Source organism: Rhipicephalus sanguineus, chromosome 9 (assembly GCF_013339695.2).
Source record: "Rhipicephalus sanguineus isolate Rsan-2018 chromosome 9, BIME_Rsan_1.4, whole genome shotgun sequence".
Taxonomy (NCBI): Eukaryota; Metazoa; Arthropoda; class Arachnida; order Ixodida; family Ixodidae; genus Rhipicephalus; species Rhipicephalus sanguineus.
The window spans coordinates 111,807,423-111,832,376 of NC_051184.2; the positions used below are offsets into that span (position 1 = coordinate 111,807,423).

Sequence of the window (24,954 nt, forward strand, 5' to 3'; positions counted from 1 at the left end):
GCCGTATTTCAACGCAGCCCCCCCCCCCCCCAATCTCTCATTTGGAGGAGTCCGGCAGAAAACAATCCTCGGAATGAATGCAAAAATGAAAACGAAGCACTGAAGTGCTTTTCACAATGAACTGCCTGGTTTACGTTTTTTCCGGGGCGAAGGTGGGAATTAAATCGTACTTGGTCTGCAGCATCAGGGACCTTCGGCCGCAATAATCGCCAATAACCTTCATGGCACAACCTAAACGCTGACAGAACGGGTCCGACTCTGTAAAAAAAAATCACAGTTTCGCCACAAGGGCGAAGAAATGAATGCGGATAGCAACAAATGGTGATGTTTATGCGATGGTAAGGCTAGCAGCTAACTCTTCTGGATACGATCTCGCGCAGCACCACCAACGATGTTGTTAGTGAATACTGGCCGCTCCATTGAACGAAGCCGTTTTTGTGTTGTCTCTCGTCTGAACGCGAAGTAACCGATGAAAGGACATCGCGTGCGTGGGAGTGGCGAGATGGTGCATTCGCCATGTCTCGCGACCGCGCCCTCGTCATGAAACTTCGCAATCGCTGTTCGAGCGACGCATAGCATTCCACTGGCGCCCTTTCACGCTCCTTCTTCCACCGACGAAAGACGGGCGGAGTGTTTCCTCTCTGCTTGAGGAGCTATCGATGGCAGGCCTCGCATGCGGGACGGTGTTATCCCATGCGCCTTTCGCGCTACGGAGAGACTCGTTTCATCTATGCATCCAGTGCTCGAGCACTTATTCTAGCTCGTAGAACGTACGATGCGCGGGGCGTTGTTATCCATTTAGACTTTGTACGGAGCATAACGGAGCCGCCAAACCATACCAAGCGTCCATACATTTGCTATAGCGACGAAGCGCGCAGAAGAAAAGCTTGATTGATCCAAAACGTCTGCTTGGTAATTCCGCCAACAACCAGTTGCGATTACCCATTACTGTTAACCAAGCAATCTTACCAATGCTTCAGTGACCTTCTAGGCGAAGTGTTTATGGGGTGATTCCACGTAAGATCGAACAATCTATGGCTGGCCGACCTCTCAAATGTATTTCAAAATTTTATATATTATTGCCTGATCAGTGGAAAGAAGAGATCCGCAATTTGTTTTGCCGCCAAAAATTTTTCCGAAGCACAGGAAATCAATAATGACGAAGAGGTGGAGTGGAGCGTTCATCCGCTCTGCTGTTTTGGCCAACTTTCGTTATGAATTGCACAAAATATATTAATGTTAGGTAGCTGAAATTTCTTTACCTGAATATATGCATGTTTTTGCTTCTGCTCAGGTATTTTTAGTTTATATGTGTAGTGTAGATGGTTTTATAAGAAACCTCGAAATTGGCCCAGGAACCGTTATTTTCTTTACTTTGAAGGTATTTATCTCGAAACATCCTTGTAGCAGAGCGACAAAAATTTCGCATCACGTTCATCGCATGCTTATCAACCACACTGCCGAATCTTTTATTTATATAAATTTTCAGTAAAGAGATATGATCGCGCTAAGTTTAAGAAAACACCGGACAATGAAAACTTCTGACGACAATTAAAAAAAACATTTTTTATATTTCCTAAACTTTGTCCACTTATTCTCCTCCACATCGCTTCATATCATTGAAAAACATGTTGCATAATGTCGTTGCACTAATAGTTACGAACCCCTCCAATGAGACCCTTAGGCAAGGATTGGCAATTCCGACTTCTTGCCCAGCAAGTGTATAAAATGCAGGCAGGATTGAATTGCTTTTTATTAAAAGGCCAGCAGGTACCGAAAAAGGTGTCGCCGGCACTGAAGACGTTAATTTTGAAATTATTTCGTCACTGCAGCGGCCACGAGCGCGGGGCTACCGAGCAGGCGCGCGCACCCGAGATGCTCGTTGTAATATACGGCGCAGTGAGAGCTCGTTTTCGCGTCCTCAGACCGATTGAGTTCGAAACAGCAACGCCTCTCCGGTGACTTGAACGCATGTGCACTGGAGCTTCGCTATTCTATCCGCCCTCTGTTCGCGTCGCAGCTAGGCGCTGATAACAAGGCGGAGATGGAAGCAAGGTGAGAACTCTATAAGGGATCTATGAGCGCTCGCTTCACGCACGCTGCTGCCAGAGAAACTGCGCTGCGCCAGTTGCGATCAGTGGAAAGCATTAACGTGGCGCTCCAGTGGCAAAGCAAAATACGGAATGTCAAAGGAAAGAAAAGCAAAACTATCGGTAACCGGATGCGCTTGCCTATCTTAGATGTCGGCAGCAGACGGCCTGAACTAGCCGCGCGTTCAGAGCGCTGTTCACAATTCATTCGGCGCGGATGGTTCTTGTGCTTTGCTCTTACTCTACTCCTCCTGTGCGTCTCATGGCGAGAAAGTATAGCTCGGAATGAGTGTATTGTGGAGACTACCTTTTTGAAGCACAAGAAGCTTAAAGGAGTACTGACACGAATTTTTAAAAAATTCGGATTGTTGCTCTAAATAAAAATACTGGTGTCGAGAAACCTAAAACGACTATTGTGGTGCCTGGGAATGCATCGTATATATTTTAATTAGCGCCGCCTTAAAAAGACACTTTCGGTTTCGATATCGAGGGGGTGGCTTCTCAGTGTCGTTTCATAGCAGTGTGACGTCACGGAGATACAGAAACTCGCGACGTACTAGCGGCAAATGCGTCATCTGCTCGTGGTGCACATAAACAACGATCAGTGAACTGTCGTTCAGTGACCCTGACAGTGATTTCTACGATTTAGGCTGCATGCAGGTCGCAGAACTCGCCACTTCGGTGGAACTCTCTTGACTCGTTGGGATAATGTCCTTGCAGTGGGGCTGGCTTCCAGGGGCTCAGCAACGAAAACTTCAAAGTCAAATTAAAATATTTTATACGTGTTCTCTGACTCCAATATGTGGACAGCGTTGACACTGCATACCAACGAAGCAAAAAATGTCCCTTTTGCGATGTCTCCAAATCGTGCCAGTACTCCTTTAATTATTGCAAAGAAGCCAAAATTTCGCAGAGTTACCGACCTAGACATAAATGCTTTGAAGGAACGTTTAACACCCGAAAGGTCAGTGACTGTCAGTGAGACGGACTACTTGTGCTACGCGTGTTTTTCCTATCACTGCAATGAAAGATCTTCATGGAACGCACAGTTTAACGATGACATTCTTATGCCCCCTGAAAAATAAATCAACGTCATTAACCAGATCACCGCGACTACCAGTACACGTGCGTTCAAGTCACTCGAGAGGTGTTGCTGTTTCGAACTCAATCGGTCTGAGGACGCGAAAACGAGCTCTCACTGCGCCGTCTCTTACAACGAGCATCTCGGCTGCGCGCGCGCCTGCTCGGTAGCCTAGCGCTCGTGGCCGCTGCCGTGACTAAATAATTTCAAAATTAACGTCTTCAGTGACAGCGACACCTTTTTCGGTACCTGCTCGCCTTTTAATAAAAAGAAATTCAATCCTGCCTGCATTTTATACACTTGCTGGGCAAGGAGTCGGCAATGCCAATCTTTGCCGAAGGGTCTCATTGGAGGGGTCGTAACTATTAGTGCAACGACATTATGCAACATGTTTTCAACGATTGTGAAAGCTGACGTGGAGGAGATTGAGTGGGCAAAGTTTAAGAAATACAAAAAAATGCTTTTTTTTAGTTGTCAGAAATTTCCATTGTTCGGTGTTTTCTTGAAATTAGCCCTATCATATCTCTTTACTGAAAAGTTATATAAATATTAGATTTGGCAGTTGGATAGATAAGCATGCGAAGAACGTAATGCGGAATTTTTGTCGCTCTGCTACAAGGCCTTTTTGAGATAAAGACCTTCAAATTAAAGAAAATAACGTCTCCTGGGTCAAATTTGAGGTTTTTTATAGAAACATCTACACTACACATAAAAACTAAAAATACCTGAGCAGAAGCAAAAACATGCATAGATTTATTTAAAGAAATTTCAGCTACCTAACTTTAAATATATTTTGTGCAATTTATAACGAAGGTTGGCCAAAACAGCAGAGCGGATGAGCGCTCCACTCCACCTCTTCGTCATTATCGATTTCCTGTGCTTCGAAAAAAATTTTTGGCGGCAGAACAAATTGCGGATCTCTTCTTTCCAGTCACCAGGCAATAATATATAAAATTTTGAAATATATTTAAGAGGTCGACCAGCCATCGTTCGTTCGATCTTACGTGGAATCACCCAAGTATCGAACCGGCAGCACGGCCTGACAGTCTGCCTGCGGAAAACTTACAGCGGGGATGGAAAGACACGCGAACATGCGGCATCTGCATTCTTTGCTGTTTCGCATCTATTTTCAAGTGGTTATAGCCTGGATGATTGATGAGAACTCGAAGTCATCCATGACAAATAAAAGACCATCAGCATCTTTTTTATTGCCACCACGGTTAAGGCGTGATGAAAACAGCGCGCCGCTATGTTCGCGTTTCTTTCCATCCCCCGTACCTGTGAAAGCCTGCAAGAAGCACAAATGCAAATAAACTCGTATGCATACACGAATTCTTGAGCTTCGTGATACGCGCGGCCGTTGAGCGCAAGCTTCCCGTTGTCTACTTGCACAGCGACACCACGCGGCAGCGGCGAGCGGACGCGGAGCGCGCGCTCGACAGCCAGAGGAGAGCGCTCGCCCAGGCACTGAAAAATAGAGGAGGCACTGGCCCAGGCAAGGAGGTTACAAAATTTTTTTTAAACCTCCTTGGGCCCAGGTGAGCAGCAGCCCTGTTGGAAAAAGTCAAATAGCGGGCATAGTGGAAACCACTATCCAGTATAATAGTGGATTAATGTAGTGGGTGGATACTGGATACCGGATACTGGATACCGATAGTGGATACCGGATAGTGGATACCGGATAGTGGATACCGGATAGCAGATACCGGATACTGGATAGCGGATAGCGGCATATAGTGGATGACGGATGAGCTTGGCGGATGGCAACAGGCAGCGAATACACATGGGGCCGATGTGTTGTGTGTTCATGATAGCAAACTTAATTTACTGGCTAAAAGAAACTACAAAAATTTACGAGTAGAAATTGCAACGCACATTCTGACCCAAATGTGTACGGACAAACAAGCAACATGCATAATTCCATTTTGGCAAGAAGAAAAAGGCTGGCTCATCTAATCAGATTTATTCTCTCCTTTTTTCGTGGTGCTGCGCCCTCGCTTCCCTTGTCTCGCCGCTTCAGTGAAGTAGTTCCGCAGGTAACGGCGCAATGCACCCAGGCGCACTTCTTCTGGATTTCCTGCCTGAACATTTGTGCATATGTATTGCTGCAGACACCCTGAAAAATACAGAAAAGGGACATATAGAGGGGAAAAAAAACAGGATTTCAGAGGGATTATCCAATACTTTTTCAAGTAAAGGAGCGGTAGCTGTCATATTTCTTGAGCTACTTTTTTCACACCAATAAATATACGCAATAAGTCCTCCTAATAAGTACATGAGTCACTTGATTAAAAACACAATGAACTCTAGCTAAAATCAAGTCTATAAGCCATGCAAAGAAAAATCTACCGCATAATTCTACAGCAGTTTAGTTTCATGAAAAATTCGCACAGTGAAATAGAATAGTTCCAACTCATTCTTTAGTCCCAGGAAATTAATTTACTGTTGTGTAATCAAATTTATTTTGCTTCACAGTGTAAGATGTTAAGGCCGTTAAAACATGAAAAGAACTTCTTCGTGATAGCAAGCCAAGAGAGGAAACTGAGTGTTTTTCCTTTCTCTGAAACCACACCCTTCTTGACCGTGATATGCTAACAAATTGCGATAAAATCATCATTTTGTAGAACATGAGCAATCCATGCAATTGCAATTTTCTTCTCTTTAAACTCCATGATAATGTAAAATAAAATGTTAATTGTATCAAGCTGGCCAATAGCAATTCAGAGCAATAAAATGCAACCTATCTTGCTGCAACATGAGATGCATGCTGCACGTACACTGGTCAGTAAGCACAGTAACCAGCTTCAACCAAATTCATCTTTTTCGCGTTACCACGACGCATGCGTTCACCTAGTGAAAAAGTCTTAAAATGCCACTGGACCTCAGAGGCTTTTATTCCGATACCAGTTGCCTCAGTAACCACCGAAAAAAAACTTTTAAAATGGCACCCTGCATTTTTTAGCAATGCATTTGAATTTTGTCCTACAGAAATGTGTCTATGGGTAAGCATCAAACCTCCAGTACTAATGTTAAGCAGTGAAACGCCAAGTGCATTGCAGTGCAACACTTGTAATAATTATGCACGTTTGCTTACCTCTCATCATGTCCACCTTTTCTGGGGTTGCCTGGAGCTTTACTTGGCCGGTGGAGTAGCTGCGGCATGCCTGGCCAGTGAGGCAGCGCTTGGCAGCTTCAGCAGTTGGCCAGAAGTGCCGCGCCAGCTCCAGGCAGAACCTCCCATCAGTGGTGTTTTTCATGATATGTTGCCACTTCTCTAGCGGCATGTAGCTGTTTTGGCCGATTTTAATCTGCACAAAAATAATTATAAACATTATCAACTCCTTGTAAATGATACCTATACTCATCTGTAAGCCTTTCAAGATTATGTAAACGAAAATTACTCGTAGCAGAAACCTTGGCTGCTTAGAGCTACAAAACCATCAGTGGAGAGCAAATATGCATATACAAAAGTAACCTTCAGAAGTAAAATGTCATTGCCCATACACAATGTGTAGCAATTATGACCTTATTTCAGCACTTTTCTAATATTAACTGGAAATATTCACGAGGAAGTTACCTGTACACCTGAGCACACAACAATGAAATCCCAACAATTTATGAAAGATAAACTAAATGTTTCACTAAATAAAGAAAAACAAAGAAATGGGAAATAGAGGCAGCAACTAAATTTCTAATACCAGCAATATTTGAGCTTTTGACCTAATTCTAATCTCGATAATATGTAGGCAATGTCACCTGGCCACCAAAAACTTGAAAAAGGTTGTCAGGCACCGTCGTGACTGACACTGCAGGTTCCGCTGCTGCTGGTGCTGGCTGCTGCTGCTCATCTGCAAAATTAGTTAAATAAAACAATGCATCTAGTATTAAATCACGTTTCTTGAATAAAAAACATGCCTCTGAGCATACATTCAGAACTAAATTTAGTTGATCACTCCTCCTATCAAACCCTCTCAAACAATCAAACTTCAGAGAAAACTTAAAAAATCGCGGCATATCCGTGAAGTGAATGATGATGAGTGGGTGAAGCAGTGGGATTGTTCAGTATTACCGTAAATCACCTGTGACATTGACCACTCACGCATGCGTGCCAAGCGGTGTATAGTTATATACAATGTTAACTGGTCATAACTGGTATGTTGTGTCGAGTTGTGCATTTCGTTTTGCCGTCATTATTACTGCATTGTGGTATCGGATCTAGCCTGAGGTTGCCAAAGACGAGGTCTGGGCACGTTCTCGTGGTGGTTGTTGATTGTTTCCAGTCATATGAAATGCATCGTAGAATATATCGAGACGTCATCAACTTCACAAGCCAGTCATTGTCCATGATCATCATAGTCATCATCTTCATCAGTCAAGGCGTATAGTGAGTACCTTGAATGTGCTGTGCTGTGACGGCAGAAAGAGAACGTGTGGTTTGGAACGCACTTGTTTTTCATCGTCATCAGCATCATCATCACTGTCAGCGGCGGCTACGGTGATGACGACACCAAACTCTATCCGCAGACTTATTATTTTTCACTGAGGTGTCATTTCTTCACATGTTGTTAGTTTACTTTTTGTTGACCTAGTGCACACTTGGTGTTGACACAAATAGAATAACGTGTTGTCAGTTTTGCTGTAACTTATATACAGTAACAGTAATGCCTCATTAGGTAGAATTTGATAAACACATCCTCTTGCTGAATGAAAAGATTTACACAAAAGTGACCTCCTAAATCTTCTGCCCAGCCAGATTTCTGTCGAAATGTTTACATTTAAATTAAAGTGAATACTTCGTATGCAAGAAGTAATATATTGCAGTACCAAGCAATGTCATTCCTCCCTCTAAGAAGGATTATATAGTTGGTGTAGTTTAACATCCCAAAAACACGATATGATATAAGGGACATTGTAGTCTGGGGCTGCGGAAATTTGGACCACCTGGGGCTCTTTATACACGGTCCCCCCCCCCCATGCATTTTTATCTCCCTCGAAAATGCGGCTGCCGCAGTCGGGATTCCATCCCGTGACCCTCGGGTGCACTCTCAAAAGAATGCAAGCACAAAACTCACCACAAGGTACCAAACTACCACTGTGATCCTCCAAGTGAGTAAGAGTGTCTTCAATGCCTGCACAAAAAGTTAAAGCGTTCTGGAGGCATTGATGCATGGCGAGATTATTGATACATAATACATGGTTAAATACATGGAAAGATAAGAAAGCCAACTACTGTGATTTATTTATTTATTTAAAGTACTCCACAGGATTTACGTAGGAGTATTATGTGAGGAAGACTATACAATAATTTTTAGCTAGAACACAAAACAACAAAAAGGAATAAAAAAAACAGGTATTACACAACCGCAGAATGTGAGAGATAACAAAGGTGTATCACTGTAATAATAAGACACTTAGCATGCGTTATACATATTCGAAAAGGTCAACATGTCATTATACAATGTAGAAATGCGATTTTATGAAATTAATTTTGAGCAAACACAATCTTAAATAGTTAGTACTACTTTATTTCAAGGTGCCGCATGATCATGAATGGACACTACATCATCAGGGAGATCATTCCACTGAGCTATGACACGTGTTAGTGCATATGCGTTAAAGGCTAGGGTGCGGCCGAAAAGACGAGCAAAACTATGCTTCATTTGGCATTAGTGAAGCCTATAATTATAATGTGCTTGCACAGCTTGATTCATTAAAAGAGATGCATGCTGTCTTCGAAATAAATTGGAAATGCAAAAATGACCCTAAATTGTGGTGAATTCATTATTATAAAAGAACTTCAACTTAACAAAACAATTAACAAAATGGCAGGCGTTTTGCCACCTAAGCAGCTAGCATCCCCAGCATACACTGGCAACGAATGAGTGGAGGCTGACCAGTCCACTAGCCACATACATCCTAGTAAACGTTCGGTAGGGTCCACGGTTATTGTTGGAAGCCGACATGTCGAAATGAACCAAACATGGATGCAGAATTTTTTTTTTCAGCTTCGTTCCCGAGCCAACGTCATCACACTGTGATTAGTTTTAGCGCAAAATGACACCACAAGACGACAGGACAAAGCCCGTCAACGAATTGTGTCATCACATTGTTTTGGCCCAAGCTATGCCCTGTCATTCAGCAGCGTTCAACAAGCTGCCTTGGAACGTGTTGCATGCATGGTCTAGCAACATCCCCTAGAGTTCATTAAGCCTCGTTGCCCTTTACCTGCCCATTTCACCTACGTAAGTCGCGTTGAAATCTCCCCATCGCACTATGTAGATGACCCTACCCTGATTGTCCACAGGTGTGTGCCTTTTTAGGGTTTCACGAACTCATGCCCCAAAATATAATGGGGCTTAAAACCAGTTTTTATGTCCAGTGAACACTAAGCTCTCCGAGCAGGGTCTGATACACCTTGAACACCGGGAATAGATGCAATACATGTTCCTCTTTGCATTTGCTTTTGCGCATTGTTTATAAATGGCCTCGTCTTTGTGCCAGTGCACCAACCACATTTTTCTCTCCTTGTGGTGGCAACTGCTGACTAGAGGACATTTCATCGCAACGTAACGAGAACGTTCTTACAAAAGAATGTCTATGTTCGATCAGGTGATGGAGTGAAATTACAAAAGATTTGTGGTGTAACAATGCTTACGGTACGCTGTCATTTGCACACTGTCATTATTATGCCTGTGTACAAGCACATCCAAAAAGGCAAGACATTATGTTTCCCTCTTTGGTATGTGAACTGAAGGCATTGTGTACACAGTTCAACATCGCATGAAAAGCAATCAGATTTACTTTTTTTTAATAAGACCAAAGTGCCATCCACATACCTGCAATATATTTTCACCTGAAAGGGTAGTGAGGGCAGCACGCATGTTCTGAAGTGCTCCCATGTTTGTTATGGAAACCGAAACAGGACTTCCCATGGGCACCTTTCAATGTGATGGTAAATCGTTTTGGCGAAGCTGAAGTAGGTTTGGTTCAAGCAAAATCGAATCAAAGTTACAATGTCCACCACTCATGGAGGACCCCTTATGATGTTTTTGATTGGATTGCTGAAGCCTGTAACTGAGGGCAACAGAATTGCAATCTTCTCACTCGACATGTATGCATGACTTTCTTCTAATTTTTTTCAAACGGCTCTTCACCACATCGATGGTCACGAGTATAGAGGCATTCGTAAGCAAAGAAGTAACACCAAAAGATCACATCACCGTCATCAAGGTGCTGTGCACCTTGACGATGATTTTAGCTGACTTGGTATTGCGCTCAGTTACAGGCTTCAGCAATCCAACCGAAAAATTCACTGTAAAGGCCCGAACACACGTACGCGTTGCAGCGCGTCAACGCGTGACTTTTTGACGCGGCGTCGCACCCTCTCCCTGTGCAGAGGGAGAGCGCGCAGCTTCGCGTAGCCGCGTCAAAAAGTCACGCGTTGACGCGCTGCAACGCGTACGTGTGTTCGGGCCTTAAGGTCTCCACCACCGGTGGAAGATATTGCAACTTTGCTTTGGTCTTGCTTGAAACAAAGCTACTTCAGACTTGCCAACACGATTTACTACAAATTGAAAGATGCCACATGGGAAGTCCTTTTCCGTTGACGTAGCAAACGTAGTGATCGAGCGCGTCAGAACACGTGAGCTGAACTCACTACCCTGGGAAGTCACCTTGTGTTGTTTCTTGTTTTTTTCTGCTCAGTGTCATACTTTGCAGCGCATCGCAAGCATGAAGCAATTAATGGCACTTCATTTGGCTAAGCTACAAAAAATTGGGACTGATCTCAAGTGTTCCTTTTTTTTTTTTGTGATGCACCCTATGCAGTCATTATGACTTTATAAACACATAACCGTGGAACAAAAACTCTTATTTCAGAATCAGCGTCTAGATTTATGTCATTGTGAAAATGAGTATCGATATGTTTTTCAAAACTTGACGTCAAATACCCTTCATAAGTGACTGATATACGGGATACGGGAAAGAAGTTCTTTAGAATGGCAACCTTAGGTGACATTTCATTCAAATTGAATTTTGTTCAAAGCACATTAATTATTTTCCTCTAGTTCCTGCAAGAACTGAAGTTTCATCACCCAATCTTTCAATCTGGCTGAAAATTTTGGCGGCAAAAATTTTGTTTAGTATTCATTTAAAAAATACAATCGTCGCGATGCACTGGCTTGCAACAATAACCATGGCCCCATACCGGATGTTTACACAGACATATGAGACTAGTGGATGGGTCAACCTAGACTCATTTGTTGCCAGTGTATACTGAGGATGCCAGCTGCATAGGTTGCGAAACATCTGTCACTTTGTTAATTATTAATGATAACTAACAGACAATGATGCCATGTATAGGGGATGTTATTAGAAGTAATTGTAATGTAAATGTGAAGAAAGAAAAGTATATCACACACTACGTCACGCCAACAGGCATAAAAAGAGTGCTCCCCACTCGCTGTAATGGCTACTGGCGCTCCCACGTTTAAATGCATATTCTATAAAAGAGACAGAGGGATGACTGCCACCGTAGCCCAGTGGTAGAGCACAGGGCATGTTTTTCGAAGGTCGTAGGTTCGGTCCCTGCCAGCAAAGTTATCTTTTTGTCCACTTTACTTTCTTCACATTTACATTACAATTACTTCTAATAACATCACCTACACTTTTCTTGGCATCAGTGTCTGTTAGTTCTCATTATTATTGTGTCTAACAAAGAAAATGAGCCCCTAAATTTACACATCTTTTTTTCTTTGTTAATAATTGTTGCATTAAGTCTCAGAGTAAGCCTTTTACAATCATACATAGTAAATGTCGAATGACTTATTGCTGCCCATTTCACTGATGAAAAACAATATTCACAATCAGTGCATTGTAACGAAACAGGGCTTAGATGAAGACTCGGCACTTGAATCGTGATCTCGACGCAAAGGAAGTTTCAAAGCTCTTGCTGATGCAAGCTATGGTTCATAGTGTCAATGTTTCCGCTGACCACCTTACTCTTGCACATCCTTTATATGGACATGTGCCATATTTGGGACTTGATATTCTAACATGCACACAATATCTAAACCATCTTCTTGGAAAACAAGCTGCACATCGGATTAAAGTAAATACGGAAAACAGTGTTGCAGTAACATGCCCACTATAATAGTGACTCTATGATCCTCTTATGAATATGTAAAGGTTGGGGCCAAACACTCACCAATAGCTGCACTGCAATCGACCACAGAGCCAGGCAGCAAGCAGGTGGCATCACCATCCATGTCTGCGTAAAGAAATCCAATATACATGGAAGAACATGGTACTGTGGGTGTCAAAATAAAAGAGGAACTTCATTCTCTCACATCACAGTGATGAGTGTAACTCAACAGTGTCAGTTGTGTAGGTAGCTAAGTTTAGCTTGTAACATACCTGCATCACAAACCTCCACCATTTCTTTGGGAAGCCCTGTGTCTGCAAAAGCACAAAATTTAGTGATCATATGTATTATCAAATGGGCGTGTGCCATGACAAATAAAGCATTACCTGCATCCAATGAGGAAGGCAATCTGAATTCGGCAATCACTTGCCCTTCCTGCCTCTCAGCCGTGGCTCGAGCGACCTCTAAAAAAAATGCAAAAATACTATTAATATCTTTGCTGAAACACAGCCACATAGATTTCATTTTTTTCTGTTATTGTACCAGAATCTGCATGACAGTGGTCGCTAATCTCTCAGGCTTGCATTTCAGGGCCTCTGGGGTGTCGCATTCAAAACGACATGATCATGAGGTATGCTATAGTAGACAACTCTGGATTAATTTTCCCAGTGCTCTAAAGTGCAGCTAAATCTAAGTGCGCAGGTGTTTCTTCATCTTACCTCTATGAAAATGTAGCCACCATGGCCAGGAATTGAACCTGGCTACAGTGGCTTGCTGCTATAACAATGATTTGCGATTATCATAGCACAGGAGAGTGCTTCATTACATACTACTGAGTGACAAATTCTTAACTACTATAAAAGATACCAGAACCATGAACAATGTATCACAAGCCACTACCAGTTTCTCTGTGTGTACCAAAAGCTCAACAGGTCACCATCATCTAAGCAGAGCACACTAGATGTTCCAGTTCGAACTGCCAATGCTGAATGTGATCGCAATTCCAGGTGGCATATTATACGTAACAAGTGTTTGAACAAACTGCGTACCTCAAGCATCACAATAAAGCATTGTTGCCAAGTTGTCTCCAATACAAAATCAGACCAGGCTAACTTTATCGATTATTACTTTCCCTTACAACAGAGCAATTATTAAAACCAAATTCAGATTTAAGCAGGCAGACCAGGCAGTCGGGTAGCAGTTATGCTGCTACGCAAATAATGCAATCAAGTAATCAGTGGAAGCATCTATCGAGACTTCAATCTGAAATTGTAGTGCTTGGCAGAAACCAGAAACAAGCAACAGCCAAACCTGTCGCTTGTTATTGTTGCTTCAAAATCACATGCAGGTGGTCACAGTTGGGCTTGCCTTGACATTACTACTGAGATACTGGTTTAAAGAGATGTTTTCTGTGCAAAAACATTAGAGTGGCATTTTTCACTGAAACCTTCATATCTAACCTCCTATCTAAGCTAGTACCTTTTGAACAATTAAAGTTATGCTGACAGAACATACCACAGCACCATGCTGGCTTTCTCGGCATGAATAAAATGTACTACTTTATCCAATGATAAAGGCACGTAAATTATGTGGAAGCTCACAACCAGAGGACACTTCATTATGGTCCATTTCTTACATTATGTGCAACGCTGTAGAAGCTACGCAAGCAGTTCGGTCAAGAAAATGTATGACTCTACACGTCTCGTGCTCGAATTTCGTCGTCATAAACCTGGCCTCCACGATCGGTTCCAGCTGCGCGCTGACGGAAATAATCGCAGAGGTAACGATACGAAAACACAGGCGCCCAGCAATCCTGAACAACCTATTGACAGCCGTATGAATAACGGGGTTTCTTTATTACTCCGGCACAAAGGATGTAAACTTAGTACTGATACTAAATGCAAAAAGAATTTTTAGAAACACATTACGGGTAGTAAATCATTGAACTAATTCTTGGTACGAGTGCATGTACTGCAAGAAGTCTCTAGCTTCCATATGTAGTGTTGCACTTGATGTGTGAAACGGAGTATAGTCAAAGCAAATAGTTGTCATACACTCTGTATTACAAGTGAAATCAAGAGAAGTCTCAGCAAAAAGAAAGTTTTTAGAATCCTGAAATAGCATCAACTCTTCAAGTCTGAAGCTTTCTTTCTAACAAATTGGTATAGCAATTTTTTTAAAGCATAATGTAGAAAGCAGAAGCTGTTGCGGCGGCTCAGTAGTTACAGTACCCTGCTGCTGACCCGAAAGAAGCAGGTTCAATCCCCGATGCAGTGGTCACATGTCAATGGAGGCGAAATTTTAAGTCCCATGTACTGTGTGATATTGGAGCACATTATAGAACCTCAGATGGTCTAAATTATCTGGACACATCCTCTGCGGCTTTTCACAGCCGAGTCACTTTGGGACGTCGAACCCCTTAAATCAACAAAGCATGTACAAATTGGTGGATGACAATTCCCCCCCCCCCCCCGCTGATTTCATTTCATTCTAAGAATGCTTAGTTGATTACCCGGATGAGTAACATTACCTTGAACATTAAAATAGCACTGAAGATTGCACTAAATACCTCATGATACACTTATCATGCTTTTCCACCAACTGTCAGCTTACAGTATGGTCTTTTTAGATTGTTTCATCTGTGACCAGCAGCCATAACACTACTGTGCAGTTGTGGAACACTTTCACCATTAAACTACGCAAAAAGGTGTCAAAACAGTCACAGCTTCACTAATGGCAATTGTCACTACAGCCTGATGGAGATAGTCATAGTCATTCAGCTAAAAATTATATATGGCTTAATTCAACTAACGCTACTGTTCTCTCTTTACATTTGATAATAAAAAAATTAAAGTCAATCCTCACCAATTTTGTCAAGAAGGGCACGAGTGAGCCTCCCATTCAAGGCATTTGCCTCCCGTAGCTGCTTTTTGAGAGCTTTGTTTTCTTTGTCTTTCTTTTCTATTATTTTTTTTAATTCTGCAACAAATACATCACTTGCACTTGGCTGCTCGTTCTCCTGAAACAGAAAGCAGGCTTAAAGAACTTGCTGGGCGAGTGGGTATCTGTTTGTATTATTACTGCTTTAGGCACTAAAAACACACGCACACCAAAAAAAGAAAAGATGATGGGCCAGAGAGCTCAGTCCCGTCACCTTCGCTTGTGGTCTGTGTTTTTAGTGCTTAAAGCAGTCATAAAGAAGGCTTTGTACAGGTCTTAATTAAAAACAGAAAAGTCCAAACATATTGAGATACTTCAAAGGTCCTGTCCAATGTTTTTTTTAAAGGGGAACCTGCAACACTTTTCCAAGTAGCCACGGAATGAAATGAGTAAAGGAGCTTATTGCCTCACGAATCAAGCACCATTAAATTTTAATATCCGTGCAGTACGAGCGGAGCTACAAAGATTTGTCGCATGTTGCAATTGCTTTCTCTCTTGTCTTGTCCCGATGAAAGCGCTCGAAGCTAAGCAGGGAGGGATAGCACGGGTAAACAAAACACGTCACGCACCTCGCGGCCTTGAGCAGTTTTTCTCTCTCTCTCTTTTTTTTTTCGAGTGCGTGGCTTTTCGGTGCGATCACGCGCACACGCGCCAACAGGTCACAGCCTTCCGCGGCGGCCCCAGTAACTCCCGAGCGCGCCATGCTCAAATCAGCCAATGGCTGATACTTGGCCCGTGACACAGTGATTTTCGAGCTTGTAGCGTCATTTCTCAAGAAAAGAGAAAGCGGTTTTAGTTGACTTCCAGAATTTATTTTGAATTCCAGGCCGCATGCTGCACTCTAATATTTCGCTCACGTGTTCTTGGGAGCCTCGACTACCGAGCAGCAGCGTTTCCTGACCATGCTCAAAAAGTGTTGCAGGGCCTCTTAAAGGATGCAAAGCCCAAGTAGGAATTCCCATATAGGAATTTGTTCACTAGTGTTTCCAAAATGTTCTGAATACTTTTATTTTACTCATAAATAATGAAGTGTAAATATTCAAAACTCCAAATATTCTATTTGAATAGTTTCGTATCTGATTCAATTTGAAAGATACCTTCCCTTGTTGAAATATTTCAACACACCAAGGTTTCAAGATGTATTGTGGATCGGCAGTCCTAGCTAAGCGCCTATCTGGCAGCCATAGACGGAGGCCATCTATTGCTAAAAATAAAATGCAATGGCAAGATTATGTACACAAAGCGCTAGTCACAAACGTCAAATGGTTGTCGCCGATCCCTCGGTTGCGGGTTGTCTAAGATAGTCCTCAGGCCGGCCATTAAGCGTATCGCACATCGATACCCTGAACTGCACAACTGATGTTGTGTCTGTTTGTTTTATGTGATTGTGAAGACAGCCAGCAGTGGGTGCCAGGGCTATACAGCACAATCTGTGGCTGGCATTTCGTTGGGAATAAAATTTGCAATATTATACTGCATCCGGCATATGTACCAATTTTTCCACTGAAACACCACTGCCGAGCCCCTTTTGGTGTCACTGCATCAAGTGAACAATATGATAGGCAAGTAATTTACATTATTTGCAATGAGTTATGTGAAAGGAGTGCTGTCTTATTGTAAGAGATGTATGCAGGGGCACGAGGGACTAAGTTGCTGCATTGTTATAAAAAATATGTACGTGAAGGAGGCTCAATGATGAGATGCTTTAGCTGAACTGAATTCATGAAGCAAGCAGGGTTTTAGTTATGGATTATGCAGTGGACTACTTGGAGATTAACTTGCCGAGTCAGCTGATGCGTTATATCTTCCTTCTGCAGTGGCTGTCGCCGTGAAGTGACATCAGAAATTATGCCACAGTAATGAATGCTTTGAATTCTTACTGTTGCTTATTTGCCTAACATACTGTTTTGTCTATTTAGCTTGTGCCTACTTTCGACATATTTAGTGCATCCAAGATGCAAATCACCAACATTATACTGGTAATTCACAGAATCATATTTTTCAGAGGTAATGCACTCAGAAAAAAAGCAACCAGGGAAATATACATGATGAAGCCTTGTAAAATATCTGGACCCTGAAACCAGCAATTAGACATATTACTGAATGACTTTTACAATTGTTACCAAAGCATTATATATGCCAGTTCTTTATTCATTTGATACCTCTACTTCAATCTATGCAAAATGCACGGCACGTGTTATCTCAGACACATGTAAAACTGCACCCAGTAGCTCATAGCAGAGTACCAAAACATTTGGCCAAAGCAAGTACAAACCTGACATTCAGCATCCTCTTCAGAGCGAGCAATTATGCTCTGTTGAAGGATGTGGGCAGCCTCCAGTCTTCTCTTTTTTAAACCTCTGTTTGAGTGCTGGTCCTGCAACTTGGTGGTAAGATAATGGGGCAATTTCAGGCAACAATTACCTAATAATGGCTACTCGACAGCTGTGACTGTCACCATCCCCTAGCTTTTCAAAGAATTCCACGAAGTGCCACCAAAATTTACATGAAAAAGCAATAGAACCATAATATAACAGGTGAAGTGCAGTGTTATATGCACATAATGCTCTTTTTAAGTTCAATGCAGAATGTGGTGCTTCATTATGCTTCATTCAGAATTTCTGCACTAAAATATGTGCTGTGAACATAACAGCCAAGAGTATTTTGGAGCACATTTTATAGGAGAAAAAAATTATTTTGCAGCAGCTGCCCCAAGTTTCGTAGCATGTATGTATGTACGTGTGTACACACACACACACACACACACACACACACACACACACACACACACACACACAGTGGAACCTCAGTGTTATAATCATGGCTCGTACGAATTTTGGGGTGGTACGAATTTTCCTGTGATCCCAGCCAAGGCCCATTAGCGTGCAATGTAATGGAGGCGGTTGTTGAGAACCGATTTTCACCCCGCGACATTTGATACAAACGTGAGCTACTGCGTGGGTATGAAAAGGCGCAGCCCGCGCTGTCGTGGAAGACAAGGCTAGCACGCGAGGGCACGGGAACCCAAACGCGGGCATGCCACACGCACCGGCCAACACTCCCAATTCGCACAGGAGATTCCCGAACTTCAAGCGAACCTCACAATTGTACTGACACAAATCTCCCGAAAAACATCCCCGACACAACCGCAATAAGACAATGAGAACAAATGCCAGAGGTTGTAAAATTTTCTGGCCTTCACCAATCGCGTGCAGAGCATTAGATCCCCTTTGTCGCAGTGCTCTGGTGTCCTGCAGTAAAACGTGCTACAACTTGGCAGAAGCTACTACTACTAGCTGAAACTGGTCACAGGAACAAAGTTATCACTCACTCACGCGTCACAACACATTTGGTTAACAAATTACACATGCCCGCAAGTGCCGTATATTTATTAGTACAAGCACAATTGTCGAAATCTAAAAACTTTACTCGCAATTATTTAGAGCTGTTCAAGATGTTGCTGCAGCCCAGAGAAACAATAAACCTAAGCATATGCCAACTTTCTTTTGTTACATACTAATTTTCCATGTTTTCTGGTGATATTAATATTTTGCTGACCCCACGAGATTTGTATTCATCGTTGGGTAGCGCACAAATTGGTAAAACACAAAAGAAGGGAACAGGACAATCCATTTCCCAATTTGTGCGCTACCCAACAATGAATCAGTCCCAACTCGCCCGCCTTTTAGTCCTAGTACAGATATTCCTATCACTGGGGTTCCACTGTGTATGGGTCAGTTCATGCCAAGTGTCCCAGACATGGCGCTCGCCCATCGCAGATTTTGTCGATAAGATTCATACCTCTTTCATATACCCCATGGAGTATTGTGGCGAAAGATTGTTGCTCGAAAAAAAAATCTTTCAGGACTGTAGCGCCCCCGCAAAGTTCACTTGCTTTTGCTAAACTGTGCCTAATCGAAAAATGTATATAAAATCTATTTTTGTGCATTGAGCTTCAAAGTGACGCTTGAGATACTATAGAGGTTTTGTTTACTGGTGCTACTTAACCATTCCGAAAGTTTTGCATTTACCTGCCAGCTACGCCTTTTCAAAAACAACAAAAAAATCTTCAAACATCGCTATTTTTTCTTATGCTAGCTGCAACTCGCTCTCAGCAATCTTAATATTATCTTGATTTTCAGAAAAGTGTATTTTTGTACGAAAATGTTTAGGGTTGAAATAGACTTCAAATCTTCCCGAAAAAATAGTTAAATAAAAAAAAATATGCTATTTGTCCCACATTTAACCGTATTTTTCGTATTGATGCGGTCAAAGTAACATTCTCATGATGTGGCATTTGATAGACCACTTCATTGCTAAGTGATTAAGAAAGTTTTATCAAATAATTTTTTGTTTTAAGGAAGAAAATTTTTTAAGTTGGCTCTCAGAATGCACCCCGAATTCCTTTTGTTGCCACTCGTCACAGGAGGCCGCAAGATGCGAGATGTATGTCAGCGGCTCGTGAGTGGTCGAAAGTCTTGCTGCTCTGATGTGATGGCTACGAGTATTGAGTTCATTTACGATGTGAGCTTGCTTAGCTAGCCCATTGAAAAGTGTGGACGCCATACAGCAGCTTGCGGTATCTTTGGCACATTGTGCTGCAGAGCTGTCGGCACAACTAGTATACAAAATAAAAAGTGTACACAATGTACGTTATTTCTTTCGGCCTGTGGATACTAGTTGTGCAGACGGCTCTGTAGCACATTGTGCCAACGATACCACAAGCTGCTGTACTGTGTCCATACTTCCCTATAGGCCCACCAAGCAAGCTCACATCGTAAAGCAATGTCAATACTAGTAGCCTTGACATCAAAGCAACAAGACTTCCGACTATTCACGAGCCGCTGACATACATCTCACATCTTGCGGCCTCCTGTGACGAGTGTCAGCTGCAAGGGCAACCATGTGCTTTGCGGCAAAAGAGGGGCAGTGAAATGTAACAAAATGCAAGTACTGCCTCAGCATGTATTTGCATTTGGGATGTTGCCGCTGCTACAACATTCTCCTAACTCCATTGTCACAGGTACTAGTGAGAATGTGCCCTTATAGAGGGGTACAGGTGCTTACAGTGAAAGATGGTGTAGCACACTGTGACAATGGCCAGAGTTGCCACGCTGTTGTGGCTACTTTATATGATGCAAAAGCTGAAGTTGATTGGTGACAGCTGCAATGTACAGCTCGGCTGAGTGCTACAGCGCTATATTCACGGCTCATGGTGTGCACAGGGAAACAGTTTCCCAAAAGGTGAAGCTTAGTAGCAGGAAATCATGACGATAAGTGCTGGTTTTCATGCTATAAATTGTGTCAACACATTTTAGTCTATTATTAAAAACAGCACACTGCACACATCCTGATCTCCACCTTTACACGATATACTCTTTAATGAAGTAAAAGATCTTTCTAATTTGAAAACAAATAAATATTTGCAGGTCACCAACAGCTAAAACTACTAGTCATCCAATGACATTGCCTTACACTAACTACTGCAAAATACCAAGCAAGCCCAGCAGCCCTCCTCCCCCCCCCCGTCCCTGCGGTGAAAGATAATTGGATAAGATTTGTACAGGGGGCCCTCGCCCGTTCAGGAACAATAAATTCAAAATGGCAGCGGAAGAGCCTTAAAGAAGAATGCACACCTGTGCTTCAAATGAAATGCTTTATTGAATATGCATGAATTTACTATTTTTACTGAACATGAGCAAATCCTTGTGTAAAATTTCAAATGCTATAACAAGGGGTGAAGGCGTTCTTCAAAAGTACCAACAATTTGAGACAACTCAGAATGCAACCCCGAGGTACCACGCTGTAAAAGTGCTAAAAAATATTGCACATATCTAAAGGCTCTCAGAACTTAGGTTCCTAGGAACTGCTCCAGCAGGATTCTGTAGCTGAGAAGAGGTTGCAAATAGATGAAAGGAGGGGAGGGGAGGCACTCGCTTGGTCATCAGCGCTTATTTGAAACCTCCTGAAACATGGAAGGGGGCGCTTGCTCGGTATTTTAAGACAAGTATTCCAATGACATTCACGTTACTTTTGTAATTCATCACATACAAGAATGCACCTTTACCAATACACTAAATGTTACACCATATCTCGTGCTAAAATAAATGCTCAAGAATTTTAGTAGATAATGGAACCAACCTCTCTCCTTCTCAGAGGCACTTCTTCGAGCTCATCGGCATCAATCAATCTTGGAAATGGCTCCCGCATTGTTTTGATTTTGAGACGCATGGTGTTCAGGTCACCTAGGTGAAAAGCCCCACGTAATCAGCAGAGATGACCCCACATTATATGTTCTCACAGTGTGCATTCAGTGTGCAAGCTCAGGCTGTTGATAAACCTTACTGCACGGTGGTCAGTAATGGAGTTACAAAAAATGACCTAGTTTGCAGCAAAAAAGCAATTCAAGGTCACAGAAAGTCCACAGAAGCATGCATAACGAAGCATCTGCTTGTTTCAGCTGTGATGCGGCAGTAGATAGAGTTATAGGCAATGGCCTATTTGCTCCTCCACATCAAAGCACTTCTTTTTAAATGTATGAATATATATGAGTGTTAGGAGCTCAACTGTGGCAATAATACCATTTTTATTTTTTTAGCAGCTTTTTAGGTCACTCTTGTGATTTTTTAAATTTACACACACAGATGTTTAGGCAAGCTTGTGAGACCGGCAATGTCTTCACACCTTCAAACTGAAGTTTAACACTCATAAGAGTTTAGAAACAATATCAGAAGAAAGCATAGTGCATGTGCATGCATAGCAAATAATGTTCAGGGAATTTTTCATCACTATTGAAGCCGATCAGATTTACTTTTGAGTGGCCCTAAAAGCAGTAGCCATACACATACTGGCTTACAAAATTACTGAACTTGGCAGGTTCGTTTCAACACCAGGAAATTGATCACAGTTGCATCAGAGTTATGTCTTCTACATTTTAATGTATACCTACCTGCAACTCTCCGCATGCGAACATCACAGATTCATTCGGTACCTGCGTTCTTTTGTGCCCTCCCCGCTTACTTCTGTTTGCCAGTCGCGCTAAAGGGGAGCACAAAGAAACACGAGGGTGCACCGGCACTAATCAGATGTCAAGCGAGCGACCATGAGACACGCGGAGTTATACGTTTTGTTAGCCAAACTTCTTGCATAGCTTCCGCAGTGTTGCATCTGATGTGTGAAAAGGAGTATAGCTTATTGGCAGCCATTTTGTTAGCCTGTGAGATACGCCTGTCAAATCGAATCCCTTAACCGTTATCTTTCACGTAGACCCCCCACGCATGCCAGATTGATAGGTTTGCCTACTATCTGAGCACTAGCAGATAAGTTTTTGTGCCTTTCTTTTCTGCCACTGTGCGTCTCTTGAATTGTTAGTCAGTGTTTGTGGTGTCTTGGACTTATTGCGTGCGTGTTTGCACACCCCGTCTTTTAAAATGAATATCTAAAACGTCTGCTAGAAGGGCCAACAAAATACATATGCAAAAAGACAAAATGATGTCGTTGTGTGCTCCAGTACTGACACCTGAGGATGAAGTTGACCACATCATCTGACATAGTTCATCTCTACAAGTGAACGTGTGCCATGTCTGCACATGCACTTTTAATAATAATAATAATAATAATAATAATAATAATAATAATAATAATAATAATAATAATAATAATAATAATAATAATAATAATAATAATAATAATAATAATAATCAATCAATCAATCATTTATTTAACGTGCCCAGGAACAACCGTAAGGTCTTTGTGCTGGCGCACGCAAAAAAAATAATAAAAATAAACAATACAATACAGACAGTTTTCGAGAAATAAAAAGAGCAAAAACACGTAGACGAAGAGAAATGAACACAAAAGGGGAGGAGTAAAATAAGACAACACGAGAAATATTGACGGGGAATAAAAAATTAGATTGCATATATACAACTATGTGGAAAGACTGAGAAGGGAAGACTTTGTACATTGTGCCACACTATGCCAAACAGTGCAAAGCTCGGATAAAAACAACGATTGTGGGCTATGAAAAACGTCAAGATCAAGAAAGTTAACATTATAGAGACTTTGTATTCTGTGAACGGTAAAGTGTTGGAAGAAGCAGGCGGGTACATGAAACGGTCTGTTCTCTCTGGTTAACTTACGCGGAATTCGAAAATTTACACAATTGAGAAGTACAGGGCAGGATATGATACCGTGGACTAGCTTGTAAAGAAATAAGAGATCAGAGCGATTTCGTCGGCAGTGAAGTGATGGCAGTGATAATAATTCAGCAGTATTTGAACGAGATCCAGAGTCAATTTTAGCAAAGCGATGGTTATATATGCTGAGGTTATATATGCTGAGGAATAATAATAATAATAATAATAATAATAATAATAATAATAATAATAATAATAATAATATATCTGGGGTTTAACCTGCCAAAACTACGATATGATTATGAGAGACGCCGTAGTGGAGGGCTCCGGAAATTTCGACCATCTGGTGTTGTGAAACGTGCACTGAAATCTCACAGTACACGGGCCTGTACCATTTCGCCTCCATCGAAATGCGACCGCCGCGGCCGGGATCGAACCCGCGACCTTTCGGTATGCACCACGGTGTTAGAATACACCGTGGTATGCACTTATAGGTGGGTACACTTTCGAGGCAACGATACATTTTATTACGTGAGCAATTTCAACACTACTGAAATACATAAATACATAGCTGCGCACATGTGTAACGTGCACGCATGTACATACCCCTACCCAGTTACAATATCGCATAGGCAAGCAACTTAGCCGAGACAGGCGCCGGCAAGCACTTCAGCCATGCCGGCATTCTTTATTAGTGCATAACTGAAATAGTTATAATCACCTTAAAGGCACTATACAACCAGAGCTGAAAATTTCTGTACAGCACACTCACCTGCTAGGGCGTAGACAAAAGCAGGGTAGTAGCCCTGAATTTTGCCATCTTCGCTTCTCCAAAAGGCCTGGACTTTCTTTGTCTTGTCAAAGTCGTCTTCACTTTTCGGCGAAAACGTCTTCACAAGGCTGATGAGCAATATAACCTTGTATTTGTCCTCGTATTTCACGTATGCGAACATTTTTTTTCGCGCACACACACCGCCTGACCACTGCACCATGGAACGACGGCCACTACAGGATACAACTTCGTCTCGGAACGGCTGCGAATAGCTTCATCCGGTCAACAAACCAACGAACGGCACAAATCCGAATCAAATGTGTCCAATCTGTTGGATCAATAACGCATTTGGTCCGATCTAGAAATTCGTTTACGCAGGTGACGGAGGAATGGATTTATTGCACTTTCAAGAGAAACGAGTAAAGATATGGCTATAAATATTTGCAATGATGATGTCGTTGGAAAGGCCGGTGTGTTGATACGCGCAATCAGCGCAGTCGTTTGATCAATTATTAATGTAATGAATTGGGCAAGACACTGTTGCAGTGTAGCAAGTAGAGACTAAGAGTGCGCGCTAGTTGCCGATAAAAAAAAAGCACAAGCATTGTGATACCACACACCTGCTTGGGCGTTCACGAAAAAAAAAAGACCGTTGCGGGCGTTTTGCGTAATTTGTGTGTATGTTTGCCCGACGTACCTTTTCGTGAGTCATTACGCACACTGAGGTGTTACAACTTTCGTGTGGCATTGCGCAGGTACAACAACAAAAAGTGCAAGAGAGAGCACAGATT

General features: G+C 42.2%; 1 protein-coding gene across 1 annotated transcript; it reads right to left on the bottom strand.

Annotated features, from left to right (window-relative positions):
• Positions 1–5,114: 5,114 nt before the first annotated feature.
• LOC119406045 (uncharacterized) lies at positions 5,115–24,344 on the bottom strand. The gene is made up of 11 exons (XM_037672893.2): positions 24,164–24,344; positions 21,395–21,498; positions 17,529–17,636; positions 15,179–15,332; positions 12,700–12,777; positions 12,586–12,627; positions 12,377–12,439; positions 8,244–8,300; positions 6,928–7,019; positions 6,266–6,479; positions 5,115–5,287 (listed from the first exon to the last, which is right to left on the bottom strand). The coding sequence occupies exons 1-11, from the start codon at positions 24,342–24,344 to the stop codon at positions 5,124–5,126; spliced, it is 1,257 nt and encodes a 418-aa protein (XP_037528821.2). The 3' UTR covers positions 5,115–5,123.
• Positions 24,345–24,954: the final 610 nt, after the last annotated feature.